The following is a 27880-nucleotide window of genomic DNA, read 5'->3' on the forward strand; positions in this document are numbered from 1 at the left end:
CCTTTTCCTCTAATTTTTTTTTTTTTTTTTTTTTACATATCATTCTAGTGGTGCTTCTTGATTCCTTAGACTCTGTTGCAGATGTCAACCTTGATGAACAAGATCGAGCAGCTAAGCCAGAGGCCCTGCCAGAAATGGCTGATAATGAAATGACAGGAACAGGTAAAGGTAGAAAACTGGCTATTCTCTAAATATGTAATGATTTAAGACTAGTTGACTTTATTTCTAGAGAAATACCTATAATATATAATAATATATAACCACTATATCAACATTAAAAAAAATTTTTGGTGGGGGGCTGCTGAGGGAGACGGAGAGAGAGAATCTTTTTTTTTTTTTTTAAAGATTTTATTTATTTATCAGAGAGAGAGAGGGGGAGAGAGCGAGCACAGACAGACAGAATGGCAGGCAGAGGCAGAGGGAGAAGCAGGCTCCCTGCTGAGCAAGAGGCCCGATGTGGGACTCGATCCCAGGACGCTGGGATCATCACCTGAGCCGAAGGCAGCTGCTTAACCAACTGAGCCACCCAGGCGTCCCGAGAGAGAGAATCTTAAGCGGCCTCTGTGCGCAGTGCAGAGCTCAGTGTGGGGCTCCATCTCAAGACCCTGAGATCATGACTTAAGCTGAAATCAAGAGTCAGATGCTTAACTGAGCCATCCAGGCAGCCCAACAATAAAATTTTAATCCCACATTTTTTCCTGTCATTAACAATTTAAATAATCTGAACTTTCCTTGGTGACACTAAATGCTAGTAGGTCAAGTAAAGTGTATTTTTAATAAAGACTTGTTAATGAATGAAAAATGCTACATAGTGTAGTACTATAGGTGAATATTAATTAATTTTCTCTGCCCCTCCAGAGTATTTGGTTAAATTTGGAACATGTAGGAGAAATGAGATTTCAGACTGACTTTGCTTTTCCATTGTTCCCTCTATGTAGGAGAAAGCAGAATCACATTCCAAAATTCCAAAATGCCTTGGACTGTCTAGACTTTACAAAAGGTTATAAAGATCTTTAAGATAATGCTTTTTCAATCTGTTAAAGCAGTGGAATCCTTACCTCCAAATGAAATCTCATGTAGTACTCTCTGTGTAGATAAATATGGTATTTTATCAGTATAAATATAAACATTTACATTTATTACATTTACTTGTAAAGTTGGTGAGAACCATAATGGTCTTTTGAAACTTTTAAAATCCGAAGTTTTAGACATTTGTTATATTCTTGTATCACCATCAGACTTCTGATATGTTTGTGTATTTTATTTTTGCTGTATAATATTAAAATGATCTTGCTTTACTACATAAATAGTTGAGAACTTTTTAACCAGCTTGCTTTGCAGGTCTCAATTGGCCAGTGTGGTCAATTAAACCAATCCAGACACTTGGAACAAAAGAGCAGCAGAAATGATAAATCACTAACCAACTCTAAACATCTGCTTGCATTTTATTTTTATTTTATTTTTTATTTCTTCTTACTTTTTTATTGAAGTATAATATACCCACAGAAAGTTCATGTATCACAGTAGTGCAGCCTGATGCATTTTCATATCCTGAACACACCCATGAAACCAGCAACCAGAGCAAAAAACAAAGCATGACCAAAACCACAAAGTCCACTCAAGATCTTGTTTCTAGTCGCTGCTGTTCCACAAGTCACCACTGTCTTGTTTCATCCACTTGCATTTAAAAATGTAACTATAAAAGTAAAAAAATTACAGCAGAATTTTCCCATCAAGTCATGTTATTCATTTACTTGTTATTACCCCGTTGAATGTTTGCGGGATGAAAGCATGTGCTGAGCACATGTTCTTCCTCTTACTGCTGTTCAAGTACACGTCACGTGTGTGCTATGATAGTCACCCTACGTGCACGGTTTTCAGTCAGCCAACACGAATTCTTGTAAAAGACCAATACAGAGTTCCAGCTTTTCTAATCAGTGATACATTTATAGGAAATTCATATACATACAGGATGGTCAGAGAAGCTGCGTTCAAAGATGTGCGTGAAAACAAAGCAGGAGGCAGAAGTTACCACTCTGATGGTTTTCAAAATATTATAGTAACCTAAATGACACAGTTGAGTTGCAGATTAATTTCTATTTTTATGTTTTAAAGCACGATTTATTTATTTGTTTGTTTTAAAAATATTTTATTTATTTATTTGACAGAGATCACAAGTAGGCAGAGAGAGAGAGAGTGAGAGAGGAAGGGAAGCAGGCTCCCTGCTGAGCAGAAAGCCCAATGTGGGGTTCCATCTCAGGACCCTGGGATCATGGCCAGAGCCGAAGGCAGAGGCTTTAACCCACTGAGCCACCAGGCACCCCTTAAAGCATGATTTAAAATGAAATTTCACTCAAACATCTGTAGAACCCATGATTTTCTCTGAGAAACTATGATTTTGTAAAATTAAAATACAGTATGAAAACCATTGCCATAGGTTATAAGAAAAAAAATATATTGAAAAAACTCTTTTATAGAGATGATTCGAGCAGTTATATAAAGCTGTAGTTTTTCTGGCCCTATTTTTTTCTCCTTCTTCCCCCACCCTTTTTTAAAATTAACATATAATGTATTATTTGCCCCAGGGGTACAGGTCTGTGAATCATCAGTCTTACACAATTCATAGCACTCCCCATAGCACATACTCTCCCCAGTGTCCATCACCCAGCCACCGTCTCCCTCTCCCCCCAACTGCCAGCAACCCTCAGTTTGTTTCTTGAGATTAAGAGTCTCTTATGGTTTGTCTCCCTCCCTGGTCCTTCTTGTTTCATTTTCTCCCTCCCTAGCCCCCACAGCCCCTTGCCTTGTCTCAAATTCCTCATATCAGAGAGATTATATGATAATTGTCTTTCTCTGATTGATTTATTTCGTGTAGCATAATATCCTCTAGTTCCATCCACATCATTGCAAATGGCAGGATTTCAGTTTTTTATGGCTGCATAGTATTCCTGTGTGTGTGTGTGTGTGTGTGTGTACATATATGTACATATACATATACACACATACATACATACCACATCTTCTTTATCCATTTTTCTGTTGCTAGACATCTAGATTCTTTCTGTAGTTTGGCTGTTGTGGACATTGCTGCTATAAAGAGTCGGATGCACGTGCCCCTTTGGATCACTACATTTGTATCTTGAGGTAAATACCCAGTAGTGCGATTGCTGGGTCATAGCATAGCTCTATTTTCAACTTTCTGAGGAAGCTCCATACTGTTTCCCAGAGTGGCTACACCAGCTTGCATTCCCACCAGCAGTGTAGGAGGGTTCCTTCTGGCTTTATTTCTTAAATGCTCTTGACTCTGAAATAATTTGATTGTTATTACTGGAAGATAGTAAGTGTGATCTGATTGTCATATATAGCTTTGGACTCATAGTCCCAGCTTTGCTAGTTATCAGCTATTTGACAATGGACAATTAATGCCTCTAAGCCTGTTTCCTCATCTTTTAAATGAGGCCTTGTGCTGGTCAACTCCGATAATGTATAATGCCTAGTATATTGTTAATACTCAATAAGCAGTATTTCACTATTATTTATAACAATCCTCTGTTAATTGTAGAAAATATAATAAAAAACTTGAAGGCATACACTATAAATACTCATTAGCTGTGGGGTATTGAGTTTACCTGCTATTTGAAACATACACTTGGTAGTCTTCAAATCAGCATGTGAACTTCATTTAAGAACCAAAAAATCAGATGGTTGTTTTGTGGTGTTTTTTTAAATATATAATGTTTCTTTAAATACTAAGCAACCTCAGTTTAGGTGATATATTATCAAAGATCATCTTTTTAAAAAGGTATCCCTTTAGAAATTCTTGGTGCTTTATGGTATTAGAAGGGATGGTGACTGAAAAAACGAGGGCCAGACCCAGCCTTTTGCTTATTTTCATTTATTCCCTGGGCAGGTACCATTTTGTGCTATGGCTGTATGAGTAGATCATTCACAGGAGGACAGTATTGCTTCATAGCCATATCCTTGCCTGTGCAGTGTAGGATTTGATACTTCTGGATGCCCTAAAGTAGAAAAATTAGGGAGCTTTGGACTTGTACTAATATATTAAATAACTACATAGAATTCTCTCTTTGTCATGTAAAAGGCAGAGAAGTCAGCCATTTATTGATGAGGCTATAGCTACTATTTTATTCTTAAGCATTAACTAATTAATCCTGGGTATTAACAGAAAAGGAGACTACTCAACTCATTTCTCTTTTTTGCTACTCTTCTGTGACTTTTATCTTTTTCTCTAATTTTGAAAATTCCAGTGTTAGTAATGAAAGGTTCAAGACAAATAAGAAAAATACCTATAAATTTTTAAATCATTATTGTCATTAGAGTCTTCAGATTATTTTTTGGTGGGAGGAGGAGAAGGTTATTAGGGAAGAAAGAGTGAACCATGACATCAGGTATTCTGTTTTAGATGACTAGGTGAACAGTGATGCCATTAGCTAAAATACTTAGAGTAGAACAAGTTTTATTGGGGAGTATAATTAATTCAGTTGGGGACATGTTAGATTTTATTTACTTACAGAATAGTATCGATGTCTGTTCAAAAGTTTAATATTCAGAGAAGAGGTAAAGACAAAAACATAGATTTGGGTATCACAATCATATGGGTAATAGTTGAGCTAAGGATCTTGATGAAATCAGTGAGCTCAAAAATAAATAGTTTAAAAAAGAAGAGTGAAGATGGAGATGAACCACAGGATTGGAGAGAATTAAAGATGGCTAGATTTGACTATTAGAAAATTGCTTTTGATTTAGTAGCATTACAGAGTATTGGAACACATACTGGGTCACAAAATTAGAGGAGTGAATTTCAGATGAAGGAATGCAGACTACAGGATACTTGGTGGCACTGGGAAGCAGAGACAGAAGGCAAGAGTGAGAGAGAGAGAGTAGTGGTAAGGGAGACAGAATCCTTGAAAGATTTTGTCAGCTTAGGAAATTTGGGTATAGTTCTATCCAGTGTAATGGGCTTGGTTATAGGTGGTAGGAAGAGAAGGCAATAGCTAGGGGAGTCAGAGTTTATTTACTCTTCCTGTGTCAGGACACATCTCAACTTGCTAAAGAGTTATTGAGCCTGCCCTGATTTTGTGCTGTTAAGCTATAGCTGCATATCAGCAAGGTTCATACCTAACTGTGTAATGTCGCTGTTGTCCCACCAGCCTCATTCTCCATTCCAGACACATTAAGGGATGATATTGGTGTTTTATATCTTTCATGTATTTGTATGATTATACCAGAGATGACATTTATTCCAACAGGTGTTTCTTACAGACAAAGCAATAGTGACATTGAAGCTCTCCATCAGGCTTATTGTCATGTAGCCCATTCTTTGGGAGATGCAGATGAGCAAAGAACTGAGAGTAATGCCATGGAAAATATCAAGAGTTCAGTGAAAGATTATCCTCAAGAAAATGAAGAGTCCCTTAAAAACATCTCTACTACAGAATCTGGTAAAAGTTAATTTGAGACCCTCTCCGAACAGTCTCTAGTGCGGTATAATTTCAGTGCGGTTTGCCGTAGGGACTGTTTCTCAGTCTCTGAATTTAACCTTAAAGGGTTTGTTAAAATGGAATTTGGGAATCAGTGGTTTCACTATAGTTGTGAATATGGGATAAAATTTCAGTTCCTCCTTCAGTGTGCTTTGGCCAAATTCAGAAATCACCTAAGTGTTTTCACATTTATTTTATGCTTTTCCTCGTGTATATACTAAAGTTATTTTTTAAGTAGAGAACAGTATTTTGGAATCAGCTAAAATATATTTAACAAATATGTGTGCATGTATGGACACACCTATACACATATTTTTGATACTGATATAGTTAGATACATTAATAGATATAGATATATTTCAAAATATAAATCAAAGGAGATTTTCTTGGTACAGGTAACTTTATAGTGGGAAACTGGGTTTATTGTATATGCCATTTTGTTAACTCTGTCAGAAAAAAAATGTAATCTTAGTGGCATTAGACATTAAATTAGCAAATTCACATGATTTTTTGGATTGCTCTTTTAACTTTTTTTCCTCTTAGATCTGCCCACGGTAGAGGAGCTGATGAAACCTATCCGAATAGATTCTTTTGGTGGCAGTGGTTTTGATTTACAACCTGTCAGGTATGAGGTTTTATAGAATGGATTGTGCCATTCCATTGTTTGTTTATTGTTTTGTTAACTGGAGACATTAGAGTTTTCTTCTACATATTCCTTCCTAGTGAATGATTAATAAGTAGCTTATATGAGTCTACCTGTGAGTCAGTGCTCTCTTCTTCTTAGTAGTTCTTAGTTTGCAAAATTCTTCCAGTGCTAAAATTTTAAAAATGTTTTTTAAATAGATGTGACTAAAAAAAAAAAAAAAGCCATTTTTTTAAGTAGTCTGAAAATTAAAATCCTTTCAGCTTTAAATAGCTCAGGGCAGTTGATTTGACCAGTGAGAGAGACCATGAATTTTATTCTGTATGCATCCTAGATTTGCTTCTTTATAAACCACTGAGTTTTGTACTTAGTCACTGACCAACCGTCATATTACCGGGTAAGTGTTTTGGCCACCAGAGCAGCAGGCTTCAGTACATTTTAATGGAAACTTGTGGGACCTCACTGTCATTCTGCAGCACACAGAGTAGCACATCACAGTAACTTTGCATTTGTGTTACAGCCATCATATCATGTGATCCTTATAACAAAGTGGTCAGGCCTCTTTATCTACACCATTCAAGTGATGAAACGGGTGAACCAGTTTAGTGGTGGAGCTATCCCAGGAACCAGAAGATGGCAGTGGAGGCGGTGGTGGTGATAGTAGCTAACGTTTCTACCACACACTTACTGGGGGTTAGAGTTCTGTGCAGGTTTCATTTACTCTCACAGCAGCTCTGTGAGCTATATTTTATTACAATCTCCATTTCATAGATAAGAAAACTGAGGCTTAATGAAGTCAAATGGGGCGCCTGGGTGGCTCAATCAGTTAAGCATCCAACTCTTGATTTTGGCTCAGGTCATGATCTCAGGGTGGTGAGATGGAGCCTGGCGTTGGGCTCCAGGCTGGGCATAAAGTCTGCTTGAGATTCCCTCTCCCATTCCCTCTGCTCCTCCTCCTATCCCACCAAAAAAAAAGAAGTGAGAGAAATTGCTCAAGATCCTATGATTCTAGCCAGGAAACACAAGAAATCTGTGTGCTTAACCTACACTGTCAGATCTTTGATTGCCATGAAATATTTCTGTGAGAAGCCTGTTATTCCTTCATGTGTTCATTCGTTCATTTGTGTTTTCAGCAGACACAGTGTGAGTCCCTCCTTCTACTACATCCTCACCTTGTAAATCCACTTGTGCTTTCTCATCCTGTTTCTACGTTTGTACAGAGACAACGAGGCAGTGAGGCTTAGGCTAAGGCCATGTGCTGAAATGCTGAGTCTAGTATTCTTCTATTGATCTGCAGCACTAGTTAGTATGGATTTTTGTTTGTTTCTTTCTTTCTTTTTCTAAGATATTGTTTATTTATTTGACAGAGATCACAAGTAGGCAGAGAGGCAGGCAGAAAGAGAGGGAGAAGCAGGCTCCCTGCTGAGCAGAGAGCCCAATTTGGGACTCGATCCCAGGACCCTGGGATCATGATCTGAGCCAAAGGCAGAGGCTTTAGCCCACTGAGCCACCCAGGAGCCCAGTTAGTATGTTTTAAAGGGCCGATTATCCTCACTTACTGCTATTTGGGGGCTGTGTTTGTGTTAATGAAGAGATTGCTTACACATCTTATGTCTTTGTTGGCATAGGTGGAATCATTTTACTAATGTGAATTCTAAATAGAGATTTTTTCATTTAGGTTTCAAGTCTAAAAACAAGCAAGTATACTTACATTAAAGGCATAACAATCATTACAGAAATGTCAATAGTATAAACTTCAGTGTACATACCTGAAAACTCTTCAGTAAACTGTTGAGTATATAATCCTAACTACTAGGATTATTAAAATTTTAGTAGCTAAACATCAAAAATGTACTTTTTGTTCACATCATAATCCCGTGTGTGTCCATGGGGTTGGGATAGGATTCTTCTCCACATAGTCATTTGGGACCTGGGCTGCTTTCTCATCAACACATGATTTTAAGGTTGTCCTGGTCTTATCCAACCAGTTGATAAAGAAAGGAAAGCAGTTGATAGCAAATTCCTTTTAACTCCCTCAACACAGAAGCATTATATCACTTCTATTCACATTCTGTTGTTAAGAACCAACACATCTAGCTTGTAGGGTCCAAGAGGCTGGGAAATGGGATTTGGTTGTATGCTTAGAAAGAAAAATAAATGAGTCTGATAGGCATCTAGAATCTACCAGAATCTACCCTTCTAATAGCTAAATATCCATTTTACTCTTCTTCACACAAGTACCAACTATCCCCTCCCTAAAGCAAACAGCCCAAAGGCCCATTCAGAACTGTGTCCATCTCAAAGGCCAGGATTTTCAGGTGAAGTACAGTCTTCACCAGGTTTGAATGTGGCTTCTCGCTGTCTACTAGTCAGTGAATTAAAAACGTAAGTTCTCTACTTCGTCACTCCCACCCAATATATAATAGTGAAGCTGCAACAGATACTCCTGTTCAGAAGGGAAAAATGTGAGGAAAATACAGCAGTCAGTAATGCAGCCTTGAAACCCACTTTAAACTCTTGGCCACAGCTGAAATGGGTTTTGTGGGGACCCTCTGCGCATGATAGAGGATGTGTTCCTTTCTTAGTCCACTTCCTACTGCAGATGATTTTAAGGCTCCCAAACAAGTCTCTGGCTTTTATTGTTTGTTTGTTTGTTTTTTAAACATAGTTGTAGTTTCTTTGTCATTACAGTTCTTTAAGAAAGTTTAGTAGGCTTCTGATCTGTTAGTTTCCAGTCAGTCCCATGTGCCAGGAACTACATTTAAAGTCAGTTTGGTAGACAGAGGTTTTAGATCTGCTTAAAGTCTTTGCTTTTTTGTCCTCCTTTTTTCCTCCCCCTCTCAATTCATTTGCAGCTAACTATATATTTTGGGGAACAATAATCTTAAGTGTGAAGAGGATTCCTTTAATATGATATTTGTCAAAGGACTGAGTCACTCTTTTCAACTGAGAAGTCTCTGGAAATCCTGGTTTTTCATAGCATCTTTCAGTGCTGAATCCTACTGTTAGGTTCACAGAGAGTGAACCGCAGAGGCACTGAGTTTCTAGACTCTCTCTGTTCTCTTTGATTTTTTTTTCTTACAAACTGACCCTTTTTTGTCTTGAGTTTATATCTTTCCTTTACTATCTTGTCAAAAGTAGCCAATAGTAGCTAGCACTTAGAAACTCTCCTGCCATTTTTCTTAATACCTCAGACTCAGTAGCCATGTGATCTGCCTTATAAACCGTTGTAGGTGACCATTCGGTAAATGTTTTGTCATTGTAAAAAATAGGTTGCCTCTTCTTCAGCTTCCAGTATCATTTTCCTTGTCATCCAAAACCCAGCTACTAAGCCAGTGACACAGATCTTAGGTTCTTGTCACCACAGCATTCAGCATTCTAAAGGCAAGAACTAGTAACTGGGCCCAGCTAGATTCAGGGAGGCCAGGAAATGTAGTTTAGTTAGTATGCAGGAAGAACAGGAGACAGTTTTGATGAGCTTCTAGCCAGATTCTGCTACCTGAAGAAGGAAAGAATTATTATATTTTCTGATGATTCTAAGTACTTTAGAAATGTCTAACAATTACCAAGAAGCCAGTCTATCTTACAAGAAAATAGTGGCCTCTTAAACTTGATTTTATAAATGAAATTTTTTAAATTATAAAATTAAATGATGTAATGGACCATGATTACTCAGTTTGAAAATCTCAATATCCAGAGCACCTGGCTGGCTCATTTGGTTAAGCATCTGTTCGGCTCAGGTCATGATCCCAGGGTCCTGGGATTGAGTCCTGCTTTGGGCTCCCTGCTTGTCAGGAAGCCTGCTTCTCTCTTGCCTGCTGCTCTGCTTACTTGTGCTCTCCAGCTGTCTGTCAGATAAATAAATAGAATCTTTAAAAAGGAAGGAAGGAAGAAAGAAAGTAAGGAAATAATAACCATTTTTTTGGAGCCCCTATACTTTACTGATATCTAACCACATTTAGAACATTTCCTTAAGGGATATTTTCTCTATTTTAAAAATTGAATAGTCTGAAATATTACATTGTATTTTAAGTGTTTTAAACCACAGAAATGATTTTATTTCAAGATACTAGTGATTTTCCTGTTTTACTTTAAAATTTTTCCTATACTGTGATGAAATTTATGCTTTATAATATATTTCTCATTGCCATATATTATTATTTCTTTAGTTTCTTCTCAAAGTATGTAAAATGTTTTTCCTGCTGACTTGATATTGTGGATAAAAGATTAAATACATGAAGTGCATTAGAAATTCATTTTTGGGGGCACCTAGGTGGCTCAGTAGGTTAAGCCTCTGCCTTCAGCTCAGGTCATGATCTCAGGGTCCTGGGATTGAGCCCACATCAGGCTTGGTGCTCAGCAGGGAGCCTGCTTTCCCCTCCCCCTCTGCCTGCCTCTGCCTACTTGTGATTTCTATCTGTCAAATAAATAAACAAAATCTTAAAAAAAAAAAAAACTCATTTTTTACTTCTTCTTACACAAAAGCAATCTCAGTCTTGCTTGGTTTGTTATTCCTTTGAAGTATGTCTCAGAGTCATCCATTGTAATCTCTTATTTTATACTGCATTAAATTATATTACCTGAAATTTAAAGAGATACAGGACACTATATGAGTATACTCTACTAACCAGAATTACAAATAATGTATTTAACATGAATGACCTAATTTGAATAGTTATATTAAATATTAAATGTATTTAATATTATATATAAATAATATACATATTAAAATATATTTCTTACATATTGTGTGTGTAAATACCTGTGATATGTATGGTATATGTATATATAACTGATATTTGAGGAGTCACCTAGGGTTCATTCTGTTTTGTTTTATAGCTATAAGAAACTGGCTGATAGAAAAGAAACTGGATTTGTTAGCCCTTTACCCCTTAAGATGAACCCAAATATTATCTCTCAAGAGCCACGAAATGCAAACCAATTTTTTGACAGAAATGAAGAGAATGTGGTTTTACAAAAGACAACAAATAAAAGTATAGAAAATGGCCATCCAGGAGTAAATACTACAGAAGAACATATAGATAAAATGTATCTTGATATTTTGAGGAAAAAACTATCTGTTGGTCCTTCGCTATTGCTTCAGGAAGACAAAATAAATAAAGTAAGTGTTCATAATCCAAGTTGATTCGAAATATTGATAAATGAAGTTATATAAATACTGTTGATAAGTAGGTACTTGGTACTTGTTAAGTTAACGGGACTGATTACATACTAACCTCCGTGTAGATCCTGGATATTTGTGAGCAGTATTTATTACAACATCCCATAGTCCCTAAATTTTAAAATACCACTATAGCATTAGCTTTCTTTTGGAAGCCATCCTTTACTTTCTTCATTTGTTTTTAATAAGCATAGTCCAGAATTTGAGTGGCACAAGAAAATAAAGTTTATTCATCATTCTAGTGCTTTTTAATTAATCTTTCCAGTACTGTATATTCTGCAAAAGTAGGCAAGTTGACATTTTATATAAATGCTATTAGCAGCTGTTGAGAAAGTTACACTTCACCATTTCTTTTTCTTCTGTTCTTGATCTATTCTGATTTATAGTTTCTTTGATCTATATTCTAGTTTTATTTTATGGTTTTAGGTTCGTGTTTACCATAAAACATCTCCAGGTTTTTGTGGAATACGACAGGGTATTGGTAAATTTTTATCTTGAGAATTCTGGAGAAAAAAAGATAAAATTTTACGTCATTTCAAAATATATGCTTTCCTGTTCTCTGCTGTATTCTAGTAATTAAACTTCTTGCATTCTAGCAAGCTTATTTTGTTCTATTATTTTGTTTTGTTTTACTCCTGACTTTGAAGATGTGCTTCAAAATACTAAAATTCTGATGAGTTAGGCTTTGAGAATTTTAATGTGTAGTGGTTTGCCTTCTACAAACTATTATTTAGTAATCACTATGTAACTAAACTATTATTTAGTAATCACTTCTGTCATCTGTTAAATCTTCATTTACAGCTATAGTTGAAGTTTATTTAAGTCCTAAAAAGTTGCTACTTTTTCTATGCAGAATTTTAGACAACTCACCTCTGGAGAAGAAGGGGCTATAACTGGTAAACAGGTGCCATACAAGAAGGCCAAAAGTGCACCTCCATTACTTAAGAGGAAACCCCAGAGTGGATTATATTCATCAGTTAGGAGCTCAGGCTATGGCCAACCCAGTTCACCATTCAAGACTTTCTCTACTCTTGAAAAGAAAACTTCAAAGGACATTATGAAAAGCAAAAACTTGAGATCTATTCCCACTTCAAATCAAGCTAGGAAAAAAGGTAATTATGTGCTCTTCTCATAGTAGAGTTCTGTGCGTATGATGTGTTATTTAACTTTACTTCTCTACTTTCCCTATTTCTCTCCTTCTGTGAACTTTTCTATTCATAGGAAAGAATTCATCTTTAGATAGGATATCCCATTCTGAAAGATTTTGTTTACAGGATTTTGGTCATTGGCTCTGAGCTTTCCTGAATGACACTCATAAAGTATGGGAAGTGAATAGAGAATCAAACTCTTCCTCATCTGGTTGATGTTGGAGTATCCGGTGTTTTCTAGAGAACTACAAATTCAAAAACGAATACAAATGAATACAAGTGAAGGTTGATTATAGAGATTATTTGGATATTAGTTCAGTATAGACTGAGACAGGCAGGATGTTTTATGCAGCACATAATGCATATTTTTAATATATCGCAGTGTCTCTGTTTGTTATTTCCTAATGCAGTCATTTTTTATTGACAGTAGGAAAGGGTACTTTTCAACTTAGAAGCCCATGCAGCTATTAAAAGCAATAGAAATGTTCAGATCAGACTGACATTTCTGCTGCCTTTAAATTCCAGTAAGGAAGGGAGAGCAGTGGCGCCAGAAGCATTTTGTCCTTCCCTTTGTGATTAAATTTAATAGGTGACCAGTTCATCATTGTTATATGATGATAGTTGTCGTGAAGAGATCTGTCCTCATTGGAAAATGCATTTCTAGCTTCAAGTGTCTTTCCTTGCTTTTCCCTAAGAGTATTAAATCCAGGACCACTTTGACTCTATTTTAAACTCTTTAGGCATTAAAGACTCTGTCCTGCCTTTGTATGTGTGTTTGCTGCAACAGCCTGTGCATCTTAGATGGAAAGGAAAGCCCAGGCTGGTTTATGATTTATGTCAGAGTAGAGGAGAATAGCAGCAGGAGGTAGAGACAGGAATAATCTCTATTCTGTAGAGACAGGAATATGATTCAGTAGGATGAATGCAGGCATCCTTTCCTCTTGTTCTTAAACTGTGAACCTCTAATTCCTTCTCCTACAAAGCATTTTGTATTGCCTTATTTTGTCTTATTTTTGAAATCACTGTTCTACATGCAAGTGGAGATGACAAGGAACCAATTAGATAGTCAAGTCTGGAGTTCAAGAGGGAGGTGTGGACTGCAGATCTGATTTAGGAGTTATTGTTAAAACTATTATACATGGGGGACACCTGGGTGTCTCAGTTGGTTAAGTATCTGCCTTTGGCTCAGATCATAATCCCAGAGTCCTGGGATCCAGTTCCACATCAGGCTCCTTGCTCAGCGGGGAGCCTGCTTCTCCCTCTGCATGCCACGCCCCCTACTTGTGTGCTCACTCTCTCCCTCCCACTCTCTGGAAATAAATAAAATCTTTAAAAAAAAAAAAAAAACTCTATATATATATGGTTTTTAAGTCATGGGGCCGACAGAAGTTATCAAGAGAGTGAGTATTGCTATAGAAGGAAAGCAAACTGAGGCCTGACTCCTGGGCATGCTGACCTTAGGAAGTCAGGGGGAAGAGGAGACCTACAAAGAAAAGAGAGTGAGATTGGAAGAAACCTGAATATGTGGGATCCTGAAAGCCAAGTGAAGAAGGGAAAATTTATCTATCAGTTGCTGCTGAGAGAGAAAGGAAAGTGGAAACTGGGAACTGACCTTTGAGTTTAGCATGGAGGAGGTCGTCAGTAAACTGGAGAGTTCCCATGGTTATATGGCTGTAAAAGGAGGGCTAAATTAGAATTGGAGGGAATGGGAGACTTAAAATTGAGTATAGGCCAGGAGGAAAGAGTGTAAAAGGCAAAAAAAAAAAAAAAAAAAAATGGGGATAGTAGCCAGCATAAGAAGTAGAGTCAAGAAAAGCTTTTTGTTTACTTTTTTTTAATGGTAGAAATAATAGTGTGCCTAATAGTATGTTAACACATTTTGGAAATATTTCAGTAGATTTATGATGGTGAGAGGGGAAGAATTGCTAGAGCAATGTCCTTGAGTAGAGGAATTACAGTGGAATCCAGTGTTCATTGAAAGGATTGGCTCTGGACAGAGGCATGGACAATTCATCTGGGCAAGCAGATGGGAGAGAGGAAGACATCGGTGCAGATACTGATGGGTGGGTAGAAATGGTGAAAGAATATGGATGATTTCTTCTGATTGCTTCCATCTTCTCTGAGAAATAAAACATAACATCATTAGCTGGCATTGAGGATGGAGTAGAAGTGTTAGAGGAGAGAAGAGAAGGTATGAAATAGCCATCCCGGAGGACTAGACTGCCCACAGCAGAGTCTTCTTGAAGTTAGTTATTATGGATTTAAATTGATACCAGGCAATGTAATTGTGTGTGTGTGTGTGTGTGTGTGTGTGTGTGTGTGTGTGTGTGTGAATGTCCACATTTTGCTACATGATTGCAGGGGTTGGATACTTGTATAATTGGATTTGCCAAGAAGAGTTGTTTTTGCCAAATGAGTGCAATGAACTGAGAAAGGAGCAAGAAGGGAGCTAATGGTGTATGTGGACTTCAAGTTGAATAAGGAAGGAAGGACATCAAGGGGTGTAATACGGTATGAAACGGGTAGGATCAACCATCTATGAGGTGCCATTGGGTTAAAGGATTGATGGACTCCAAATACCAAAGGGCATGAAGTGGGAGATAGAATAGGAGATAGGCTTGATAGAGAGTAAATGCCTAAGACTAAGATGAGAAGTGACTGTGTTACTAGTAAAGAAAAGGCCACAATAGAAGTAAGTAGCTGAAGTAGAGGGGTTAAGTATAAGAACCTAAGCGCCAAGGGTTGAAGGGATCCCTGTGAGTGTATTGAAATTACCAAGAATGAAGACAGAAATAATGTCACAGAGGGTGGAAAAGAAACAAGGGGCATGATTTGGAGGTTGAGAGAGGAAAGCAACAATATTATTATGAGTATTTTTTCCTGTTTCAAAACTTTACAGTATTTGTGACTACCAAAATGAAAATAAAACAGTAAAATTTATGTTAAAGTACAGTATAAACCTTGACTATCCATTTTTATACTGAGTTCCTTTTTTTCATTAGAATATTAAATATGATTTTTTCTCCCTTTTTATTATAAAATTCCCCCAGCACAGTTTTAGTTTTATTCAGAATTTTAATTCCTTAGGGATGGCTGTTACTTTTCACAGGTTGTGTTCTCGGACAAGCAGACTTTGTGAGATAGAGATTAGTGTACAGAAAGTCTAGAGGATGCACTTGGAATCAACACTGACTAAGATGAAAAAGAAGCCAGCTGCTGGGGCTTACTCAAGAGTTTCTCTCTTTCATGCAACAAGAAGGGAAATGAATGAATGAATGAGTGAATAAAAAAATGAAAGAAGACAGGAATAGGCGGTTGAGAGCTGGTGCCACTGTGCAAGGAACCAGATCCCTTCTGTCCTGCTACAAAATCCTTTATCTGTCACTTTTATCTTCATTATAACAAGGTGGCTATTTCAGCCTCCAGGCCCAGTCAGGAGGAAAGGTAAAAGGTCCATGCCAGTTAATTCTCAACTTCTTCTTATGGAAAGTTGTGACTTTTCTGGAAGCCTACAAAACTTTTGCTTTCATCTTATTAGCCTGAATTTTGATCTTATGGCCACCCTCAGTTGCCTAGAGTCCAGGCAGATGAGTATTTTCAACTGGTACATTGCCGCCCAGAGCAGATTAATAGGGAGGTTTCTATTAATAGAGAAGAGGATGAGATTGGCAACTAGCAGTATCTGCTGTGTGGTTATTTTTCTTTTTATTTTAAATTAATTTTCTTTGGCTATTATGTTCTTATTTTTGGACTAATAAGTTTCTTCTTTTTTTAAGATTTTATTTGTTTGAGAGAGAGTGAACACAAGAGCACAAGTTGGGGAGAGGGGCAGAGGGAGCAGCAGACTCCCCACTGAGCAGGGAACCTGATGTGGAGCTGGAGCCCAACGTGGGGCTGGAGCCTGATGTGGGCCTAGATCCCAGGACCCTGAGATCATGATCTAAGCCAAAGGCAGATGCTTAACCCACTGAGCCACCCAGGCGCCCTATAATTTTATTTTTTAAGTCAAATTTAGACTAGCTGTTAGAAAGTTTCCATGCAATTTATATTATTCCATTGATACCATATCTTGAAACACATTATTTGTGAAAAGTGTACTCTGAAAGCACACTTAATCTGAACTAAAGTGCCTCATACAGTTAATCAGCTTCTCTTTGATTCATCACTTAGATATTCTTATTATTGCTATGACTTTTTTTTTAAGGTTTTATTTATTTGACAGAGAGAGAGGGAGAGAGAGAGAATGCGTGCACATGAGCAAAGGGGCAAAAGGGAGAGGGAGAAGTAGGCTCCCCGCTGAGCAAGGAACCCAAACCCGTTGTGGGACTCGATTCCACAACTCTGGCATCCTGACCTGAGCTGAAGGCAGCGCTTAACCGACTGAGCCACGAAGGCGTCCCATCTGTGACTGTTTTAAAGAAGAGTTTATTTAAAATTACGGAACCTGAAATTATCCCTGTCCACATTCTCCTTACTTTTTTTTGTTTTTTTGTTTTCTGTTTTGTTGCTCCATTTATCATTTGACATGAATCTTGGGTCAGTTAGCTTTCTCTGTCAAATTGAGTGAAATGTTGATTATGGCAGCACTTCTGAGCACAGTGAAGCAGCTGTGTTAACAGTGTTAGACCTCAGCCAATTTCCAGATCCTCTTCTATCCTAGTGTTCTCGTTGTATTAGTACTTACTGTTACATAATTGCTGAATACACATTCAACTTTGTTTGCATTTGTGGTGCTTCTGTCCATTGTTTAAAATAATTAGAAATCTTTTCTGGAACAAAAGTCATCAAGCCTGCAGCTTTGGGTAAAGCAGCTTCCAAAACTGAAAGTTGCCTGGCTACTCCTAAGAAGGCCGAAGATTCTATAGAAACGGATTACTGTCTTCAGTTTCAGAATGTAGGTATTGAATTTCAAAATCACATTCGTTAATTTTTTTGTTTTATTATATTAAAACTAAATAATAGTGAAATTTTTGCATCAAGCATGATGTTCTAATCTTACTGAAACATTTATTGATTTCCTTATATAGTAGAACATCGTTAACCATGTCATTTTTATTCATTGTGGGTTTTTTTTCCCTAACCACCTGTGTTCAAATCTAGTATGTAAATATACTATAATGAAGTAATGCTTCTCCTTTAAAGGATTCTTCAGGATACCGTGGTGAGAACAAGGAGACCGAGTTTATTATGTTTAAAAGAGTTCAGGAAGCAGAGGAAAAATGGAGGGGTGCACAAGCCCTAATTGAGCAAATTAAAGTTACATTCTCAGAAAAAGAGAGAGAGCTGGAAAATAAGATGGAAGAACTAAAGAGACAACAGGAAAAGGAACTCTTCAAACTGAACCAAGACAATTACATTCTTCAAGCCAAGGTACTAGATACATTGTCATATTTCTCTTTTTATTGATTAAAAAGAACTTGTACTCACTGCAAATGCATTGTCATCCTTTGTTCCTGGAGCTATTTGACTTGATGTATTTGCTATATAAAATATGAACATGGATCCCAAGACTGCCTCCTCACAATAGAGCCTAAATCAAAGCCACTGGGAAAAAAATCAAAATTTAAATTTACTCATTTTGATAATTTTCTTCTGTTAGCAGTCTTTTTTGAAAGCAAATCCCTTAGTTCACTATGACCTTCAAAGAAGACAGTTTCAGAAAGAACTGCTATAGAAGGCCTAGATTCAGAGAATGGCACCGTGTAGCATTTCTCAGTTACTCTCATCACCAGAACTATTAGCACAAAACATCACACTGTAATGATTTAGCTAGTTGGTGTTAATAACATTGTAGTTATAGGACAGTTTTAGATCTGTGCACGTTGAGGTTTCCATTTTTCTTCCTCCTTTCTCACTTTTATCATCTCCTTTCCTAAATAAAATGTCTCTATTTTCTCAAAGTTAAGTAGCTTTGAAGAAACAAACAAAAAGCAAAGATGGTTACATTTTGGAGAAACAACTGATCCTGTCACTGAAGAAAAATTGAAGGAAATTCAAAAAGAAATACAGGAACAAGAGACACTTCTTCAAGGATATCAACAGGTATGGTGATTTTTCATCACTTTGTGAATTTGTTCTTGAGATCCTTTGATTATTAAAAAAAATAAGGTATATTAAGATATTTCTGTGCTCATGTAGTGGTAACAGGAATTCTGGCAAATATGAGTAAGTAATAATTTGACTAGTGTGAACATTATCTGTGGGTATGTAATTAAGAGAATGGGTTCTGGATTCGGAGAATCCGGTGTTAGTCCTCCCTCCACTGCTTTGCAGCCTTGGGCAAATCACTTCACCTCTCTAAGCCAGTTTCCTCATCTGTGAGTAGGGATGGTGATAACAGTAGCTGCCTCATATGATGATTATGAAATTAAAATAAGATAGCGCAAAAAAATAAAATATAAGAAAGTGCAGACCAACCTCTTAGTTACCTGGCACACAGTAACCAATTAGTAAATGTCCCTTATTACTATTTTTAATAGCCATATTCCTTAGACACTGCCCTATTTTTCTTTAGTTTTCTGCAATTGTTTTCAGTAGATTATATTGACTAGTTTGGGTATTTTATTCAAAAACACAAATCTGAAATTAATTGCCAATGTTCTGACAGTGAAAAAATTTGAATGAGATGAGAAAAATCTGTGGGTCCTACAGAAGGCAGATATTTGCCATGTGTGACAGATTCTTGGTGATGCTGACCAGCCAGTCAGCCAGGACGGGTTTAGTAATCCCCAGCACAAAACTTCATCTTAGTTTCCTCCCCTTTTTTCCCTGACTTCCCCTCATCTCTTTCTCACTCATTACCTCTTTGTCTTTTGACTTTTAAGCATCAAGCCTGTCAATAATAAGCATTATCATCTGAGGATAACCGGAGAAAGCATTGTCTTATCAGTGATTTGCAACTTTCCTATAGATGAAATACTGATTTTGTTGGGCACACTGCCCCAGAGTTAGTGAGAACCTTCCAGATCCTTTGCCTGCCATTGTGATCTTGCTGTAGAGAATACCCATTTTTATTTTTATTTTTTTGGTTTTTAAAGACTTATTTATTTGTTAGAGCAAGAGCACGGGGTGGGGGTGGGGAGGGCAGCAGAAGGAGAGAGAGAGAGAATCCCAAGCAGATTCCTCCCTGAGTATGTAGCCCAGCCTGGGGCTTGATCCCATGATCCCCAAGATCACGACCTGAGCCAAAACCAAGAGTTGGTTGCTTAACCAACTGTGCCACCCAGGCACCCTGAGAGCACACATTTTTAAGGAGTATTTCATAGACCCATAAGGGTGCCAGCTACCTTCTCCCACAAATATAACACAAAACTTGCATATCTGTGTAACTTACGTTGCAGGTATTTAAGCACGGACCATCTTACCAAGCAGTAGGCCAGATGTGGTGAGACAGTCCATAGTTTTTATTAAATTCTCAAAGGTCCTTCGTTTTCATCAGATTCTTAATTTTATAAAAAAGTTAATAAGCCACAGCACCTAATCACAGATTGGTTTGAGTCACTCTTTAGTCCCAGGCTGGTGTAGAACTGGCTCTAGTCTGTGCTCTGCCTTGTCCTTACACTTTCAGAAACACCTGTTCTCTAACTCCCGGCTCATAGAAAGTTCCAGAAACAAGCACGGAACAAGCCATTGTGGCTACCTGTGTCCTGTTACCTTATTGCAGGGAGCTGGGTTAGAATCAGAAAAAAGAGGATGCAGACAGTCACAGTGGACCCTTCTGCCCCTGGTCCACACAGTTGTGCTGTGGTTATTTCTACAGCCACTCGCCTCCTTGCTCCTATGAGGGACAACAGTTTGTACTGATATTAGGATCTATGGCTTTGGGAATTTCTGCAACTTTTTTTTTTTTTTTTTCAAGTAAGCATTTGGAAAGAATTGTTCTCAGATAACAGGTTTTCTTCTGAGATGATATAAAGAGTTTTAAAAAGGTTTTGCTTATTCAAAACTGAATAAATTTAAAAGACTTTAAAAATATGTAAAGGATGTATCTGTTCTGAGCATATATACTATATAAGCTATATATTAGCTATATAAGTACTAATGACTTTTAACTAAAATGCAATTTTCTGATTACAAAAAGGAAAATGAAAGATTGTATAATCAAGTGAAAGATCTCCAAGAACAAAACAAGAAAAATGAGGAGCGAATGTTCAAGGAAAACCAGAATTTATTCAGTGAGTTAGCTTCCTTAAAGTAAGTCCTTTCTGAATTTGTAAAATCAAAATATATTTAGACTATTTCTAATCATTTTATTGTTACATTAAAAATACATTATTACTTAGAACTGAAAAAAGTTTTACACTTCTTTATAGTTTGTAACTTTATAGGTTTAATATTCAGTGTATTTTTAATACTAGATGACTAGTAGTACATATTTTAGTATTTTCAGCATACTCATATTTGAGTTTGACATCAGTTTTAGGAAATTGAATACACAGTATTCCTCTTGACGAGTCATTAAGCCTGAGATGCTTAACCATTTCCTAAGAAACTATGTGGTTAATATTACTAAAAATACATGTATCCTACAACTCTCACTTAATGTTGTAGGTCAGGTTCCATAGAAGTAGAGCCTGAGGTAGGGATCCTTATGGAGGTGATTTCTTCTTATTTTTCTTATTCTAAATAATATTTCTTGTTATTCTGAGGATAACTCTCAGGAGAAGGGGAACAAGAGAAGCAAGAATGGATAAGGGGAAGGAAGCTAAGTAGGAACGTGGTCTTAGCCAGAGACTGGCTGTATTTATTCTGTTCTTAACGAGAAAGCTGAGGAAAACAGATTGCATCACAGAGTTGGTCCCGTTTGGGGCAAGGGGAGCAACTTTTTATACTCTCAACCTAGTCAGTCACTGGCTGAGGTATGCCGTGGGAAAGGAGTGGGTGAGGGATCTCCTCTAGGCCAGGGGGGCAGAGGCTGTTATTTGGCTGAGAGCATTTCTCCGGAGAAGAACTAGTGAGTTGTTATCAATGGGCACTCAGCATGGCAGGCTCAGGGAGCACCAGGACCTACTCAGGAACCAGAGTTCAGGCTGTAAGATTGTTTAGATATGACTACATCCAGCTTTAACATATTTTTTTAAGTGAAAAAGCTGAACTCATAAACATGGGCAAGTTGGGGTACTATCTTCTTTTAGGAAATGGCTGACCAGTTTTCTGTCCCTTCACATAGACACCTAATCACTTAGATAGGACTGCTATTAGAAGAAGCTTCTTTGGCCTTGACTCTATGACTCCAAGTCAGTTGTGATAATCTGCACAGTACTGATGCATGAAAGCATTTATATCTGATTTCTTTTCAAGCCACAAAGTATTCTGAAATATCACATATTATGTTGGTTTAAAAGAAAAGATCTATTCCTGGATTCCAAACTGCACCTTTAAAGGCACTTTCATGATGAAATAGATGGTTTCTTTATGTTAGGATTAGATGATTTTAAATGCATTCCTAAACTCCTTATATAATATTTCTGGAAAACCAGAAAAATTGTTTCTGACTTCAAATAATAGACTGTGTTTAGTTTTGTTTGTCATTTGTGATTTGTGTTTCTTCTAAAGGAATCTAGAACAATGAGGCAGGGATGAGGTAATACCACAGGAAGAATGCAGCACATCTTTCTGGGACATTGGGAATTTTTTCCTCCAAGAATTAAAAAGTATCTTTATATTATAAATAAAGGAAGATGTTAGGTTTCGATTCCTTTAAATTGATAAAACATCTCCCTTAGAGTGTACTTCTTTTAGTATTTTAATCTTTAAAGTAAATAACCTTTTTCTCTTCAGTGGCTCAAATAGTTGCAATGTCCATTAGATTTTTTTAATTTTAAGAATTATATATTTTGCATTGAAACAAGTACTTTGTTTTAAAAAAAAATCTTTCTAATTTCAAAATAAATCAGAGAACAGATGCACAGAAGTCGGTTCCTGTCTCAAGTAGCTGAAGATTCAGAACCCACCAAAACCCAGAATTTTACAGATCTGTTAGCAGAACTACGGGCGACACAGGTAAGTTGCATAACGATAGTAAATAATTTATTGAAATTTCTACATGTGAAAAAAAAATCCTTTTTTGTAATTTATGAATAGGTAAAATCTGTTACAAATTTCATACCATTAAAAAATGAAGGTATATCTAAAATTAGCATTTAGGGGTGCCTAAGTGGCTCAGTCCATTAGGTGTCTGCCTTTGTCTTGGGTCTTCATCCCGGGGTCCTGGGATCGAGCCCTATATTGGGCTCCCTGCTCCATGGGAAGTCTGCTTCTTTCTCTCTTTATGCCCCTCCCCAACTCATGCACACATGCGTGCTCTCTCTCTCCCCCTCTTAAATAAGTAAAATCTTAAAAAAAATTTTTTTTAAATAAAGAAATAAAATTACCATTTAATATACACATGACCTTAGTAGAGACAGTGACATAATACTGGTTTTCAGTGGCATCCTCTTTATAATCCAGCCTCTCATCTAGTGATCATCACATGGAGCCATATTGGAGGCATAACCTTACTTAGGGCATATACCTTATATAAAGAAATTCCTTATTGGAAATATAAGCTAAAATAGGAAAATACTTTGAAGGTGATTGTTCACCTTAAAACGTTAGTTGGCTTTTTACTCTGCACTTCTGGAAGGCAGACTGTGTCTACAAATATTTTATCCCATGTACCAAACACTGATAGGAGATACAGTAGCTGCTCCATAACTTTTTTCTTTATTTTTATTGAATCGTATTATAAAGGATATGGCTTAGAATTTTCTAAAGTGGTATTTACCAGTGGGAAAAGTTTTGGAATTTTGGGCAGGTTAATTCTATTGAAGCAGAACTGTTCCATGTATTGCAGTTTTTGTCTTCGCTGTCCCCAGGAAACACATGTTCATAGCACTCACCAGTGATTATAAGAATCAAAAGCACTGCTGCATTTCCAGACTTGTCCCCTGTGGAAGCGTAGTTAATTCTCTCCACTTCTTCCCATGAAGAACCTTGGCACGAGACTAAAAAGCCCTTCTTACCTATTTGAATGACTGCATGAATTAGAAAAATACCAATTACATACCACTTTTTAACAAGAAATTATATAAAGTTTTGTTACATGGAAGTCTAAACATACCCCAGTTTAATAACATGTTTAGTAGGCTTTTGTGGTATATAAAATGCAGCTTCTGGCAACTTTCTTCAGGTGCACGTATGCATGTATAGCATGATTAGGTAGGTAGTTAGGCATAATAGGTTAGAAGAATGAATGTATGGTTGGACTCCCCCTAACTCCCTTGCCAGTAGACCTCAAAAATAGCAAGTGAAAAGAGAAATTAGTATCGCTGTGTTTTATGAAGGCTTGGAAAACCACAGTGGCTCAGTTTTTGGGCACCTGCCTTTGGCTCAGGTCATGTTCCCAGGTTCCTGGGATCAGGCCCGTCATCTGGCTCCGTGCTCGGCGGGAAGCCTGCTTCTCCCTCTCCCGTTCCCCCTGCTTGTGTTCCCTCTCTCACTGTGTCTCTCACTGTCAAATAAATAAATAAAATCTTTAAAAAGAAAAAAATTAAAAAAGAAGACGGTGGTTTCAACCCAAACATTAGCTTTATTCAAATTGTTATTAGCGACCTTTTAAAAGTGCTGTTTTGAAATATTTTTCTGACAGATAGGAAACTAAAACTTCCACTAAAAACATCAGAAAATGCTGGATAAAATAGAATAAACATCTTGTAAATGCATAATATAAAAGCTTTCAAGAAAGTAAGGGAACTCTCCAGAGGCCAGAAATATAGGAGGGATAAAAACCTACCAGTAAACATCTGCTCCCAGGCCAGCAGTTCAGTAGCCACGGGCAGGCTGGAGCTTTAATAGCAAAGTGGAGACAGGACACGTGGGAGTTCAACAGGCCGTATCCTTCAGTATGGCAGCAGACTAGGAAAACATCTACCCACCTTCGCATGGGGCTGATTTGTCAAGAAGATTTTTTGTTTTAATTTGATCACTAGATGGGAGGGAGAGAAGGTCTCCTCTGCTAGCGCTTCCCTGATTGTTCAATACAAATGTCATCCCTTCTGCTTTCATGTGTGTTTTAGTATTTGAGTTTACACTACCTGCGAGGGTTGGTCATCCCCAAACTGAAAAAGATAATGCCCTGTGGTCTTGAGTCGTTGATAACCTCTAGTGTATCTAGAAGAAACAAATGCAAAACAGCTCTTAGTTAGAAGTAAGTATACACCCTTAACCCAGCTCACACAGTATTCCTACAGATAAAAACCCACTGACAATATATGCTCACAACACAAAATTATAAAACCCAGAGAAATCATCCACCATGAGCAGGTACTGGATGATTTAATAAACAGCAGCATCAGAACCTCAATAGGATTACTAGATAGACTATAATATAAATAGACTAAAAATGGAAAATATCAGATATATGAAATGCTAAGATATATTTAAATATTTTTAAAAGGTAGTGGCTGAGAATTTCCCAGAAATGGTAAAAGAGATGACTTCTCAAATTCAAGAAACCCAGTGACCAGGCTCAGGATAAAAATCTACGTCTCAGACCCCAATGGTGACACTACCAAAGGCAGGAAAAACCTAAAAAGAAATTTTTTTTTTTTTTAAAGATTTTATTTATTTATTTGACAGAGAGACATCACAAGTAGGCAGAGAGGCAGGCAGAGAGAGAGAGGAGGAAGCAGGCTCCCTGCTGAGCAGAGAGCCCAATGTGGGACTCGATCCCAGGACCCTGAGATCATGACCTGAGCCGAAGGCAGCGGCTTAACCCACTGAGCCACCCAGGCGCCCTAAAAAGAAATTTTAAAAAAAAAAAAAAAAAAGGTCAAGATAATAGTAAAAATTCTTCAGGTATTTATTTCTGCAAATACTGTAAGATATAATGTAAATATACTTTTTATTTTCATTTACTTCGATGTTCTGGGTTTGATTTTAGAGCAAAAATTTATCCTGAGAGAAGTCTATAGTATAATAATATTCATACTGATTTTATGTGTGTACAATCTAATTTGTACCTTAAAAATTAATACTTATTAGTGTAGTATTAAAATACAAGTTGGTTCTCTATAAAGCATAGATAGAAGCACAGCAAAAGCACAGGTCGTGAGCTCACTCTTTTTAGTATCCCAAGGTGGGAAGAGGAATGATGTTAAGCACAGCTTTCATTCCATCAGCCTTTATGAAGTACTTGCCACATTCCTGGCACTCATCCTGGTATTGAAATGCAATAAGTATACAAGACACACACAGACCCTGCTGGTTAGGAACATGTATTCTAGTAGGGAAGAGAATTAAGTAAATAAAGGAAATAATTACAAATAGAAAGAGGTGCTTCGAAGAATATAAAAATAGCAAATAAGGGTGGCTGGGGCAGAGGGCAGGGCAGTAAGTAGTCTACAGTGTGGTCTAGGAGACCCTCTGAGAAAGTTTTGTCCTTTCAGCCGGGAGAAAAGCATAAGCCCCTACACCAGGAAGGGCCCTGTTACTTTCTAGAAATAGAGATCTCTGAGGCAGAAGTGGGTAAGTAAGGACAAGGCCAGCGAGGCGAGCAGAGGCCCTCTCCAAAAGTCTGCATGGTAACTTACAAGGGAGTACAAGTACTTGCCAGCCTGGAGTCCTGTGCCCACAAGATTGACCCGGAACATTACTGGCCTTCTTCAGGTAGGAAGTCATACTTCCCTGGAAAGATGCAAGCATAGAGTGAACATTTATTTAAGTGTCAATTGCATGACTGAACTCAAGATGTTTAAAAGTTCTTTTGAATCCTAAAACTCTGTAATTCCGTGAAGAAGACTCTACTAGAGAGCACCTCTAAATTGATTGAATTAAATAAGCAGAAGGTAGTTGTAGAAAGAGACTGAGCATTCAAAAACGTGAAACTCACTGCTCTCCCAAAAAGACATCTACAGAAAGTCACAGGAGACTAAACAGTTAAATGATGCTGTCCAATCTGTGATTCGGCTAGAAACCACGGTTATAACAAGTGCTTTTATGAGTGAATTTACTTTCTCCATAAGACTGGATTTGGGATTAGAAGGTAGAGTAATAACAGAATTTGTAAGAATTTTATTGTGTAAGAATTTTGTTTTGAAACTTAACTATGCTGCGTGTCCTGCTGTGAGTCCAAGAGTTTCTTCAGCAATTAAGAGTTTGGTTCAGTGAACATTTATTGAGTACCAGCTGTGTGCTTAGTGCCATGAAGAATACAGGTATTAGTAATAAATCAGTCTTGGTCCCCATAGAGTTCTCAGCCTGTTAAAGAGAAGAAGCATGTACACAAATCAATGTCCTATGACGCAGAAAGTAATGACCACTGTGCTAGAGGTGCAGTGAAAGTTTTGGAGAACACAGAGGAGGGGCTGATAGGAATAGCTTCCTTTGAACTAGGCTTTGAAGGATAAGCATGATTTTGTTGAGTGGAGGAACTGGGGGCAATGAAGTAGGGCGTATTGAACATTCATTCAGCTTTCAATGTGCTAAGCGTTTTTATGCAATTTTCATACAAAGATTAATAAAATCTCTGTTTTCCAGTAAACATATGTCAGGTGGTGATGAGTGTTGTGACAAGAAAATAAAGCATCATACCTGAAAGTCAGGATGAGGATGGTTATTTTATAAAGAGGATCAGGAAAGATCTTCCTGAGGTTTCATTTGAGCAGAAATTTTGATGAAGTAAAAAAGTGAGCCATGTGGCTATCTGGGGGCAGAGCATTGAAGGCAGAGAAACAGTATGCCAACACCTTGCGGTGGGAATGTGCTGGTTCTGTTCATAGAGCAGCTAGAAGTCTCTCATGCTGGAATGAAGTTGGAAGAGGAGGATTTAGGGTAGATATGGTCAGAGGCAGGAGCAGGGCTGGGTTACAGGGCACTGAAGCTCATGGTGAGGACTTTGGATTTACCCTGAGAGGGATGGGAGCCACCAGAGAATTTCAGACAGAGGAACAAAATTCACCACCTCTTTAAAACAATTCTTTAAATAGAGAGCTTGTGGGAAAAAAAAAAAACCCACAATTGACACACATGGTCAATTGATCTGTGACAAAGGCAAGAATATACAATGGGGAAAAAGTCTGTTCAATACATAATGTTAGGAAAATTGAACAGATACATAACAAAGAGGGAAGCTGGGATACTATCTTATACCATATATGAAAATAAATTCAAGGGGCACCTGGGTGGCTCAGTCAATTAAACATCTATTCCTTGATCTTGGATCAGGTCATAATCTCAGAGTCGTGAGATCGAGCCTCGAGTCAGGCTTCACACTGGGCATGGAGCCTGCTTGGGATTCTCTGTCTCCCTCTGCCCTTCCCCCGCTCACATACATGAGCACATGCTCTCTCTCTCAAAAAAAAAAAAAAATCCAAAATGGATTAAAGATTTGAATATGACACCTGAAACCATAAAACTCCCAGAGGAA

General features: G+C 37.5%; 1 protein-coding gene across 3 annotated transcripts in view; it reads left to right on the top strand.

The window, feature by feature from the left end:
• CEP162 (centrosomal protein 162) overlaps nt 1–27880 on the top strand; it is a 99703-nt gene that overhangs the window by 38122 nt on the left and 33701 nt on the right. For 2 of the 3 annotated variants that reach the window (XM_032339134.1, XM_032339132.1), the window contains exons 9-18: nt 49–168; nt 5271–5462; nt 6045–6126; nt 10984–11266; nt 12180–12438; nt 17235–17368; nt 17617–17844; nt 18376–18516; nt 20555–20667; nt 22371–22476. In XM_032339134.1, the coding sequence (XP_032195025.1) occupies nt 49–168; nt 5271–5462; nt 6045–6126; nt 10984–11266; nt 12180–12438; nt 17235–17368; nt 17617–17844; nt 18376–18516; nt 20555–20667; nt 22371–22476 (1658 nt within the window). The remainder of the gene's footprint in view (nt 1–48; nt 169–5270; nt 5463–6044; nt 6127–10983; nt 11267–12179; nt 12439–17234; nt 17369–17616; nt 17845–18375; nt 18517–20554; nt 20668–22370; nt 22477–27880) is intronic. The other variant, XM_032339133.1, reaches the window with a different exon arrangement.

Source organism: Mustela erminea, chromosome 4 (assembly GCF_009829155.1).
Source record: "Mustela erminea isolate mMusErm1 chromosome 4, mMusErm1.Pri, whole genome shotgun sequence".
NCBI lineage: Eukaryota > Metazoa > Chordata > Mammalia > Carnivora > Mustelidae > Mustela > Mustela erminea.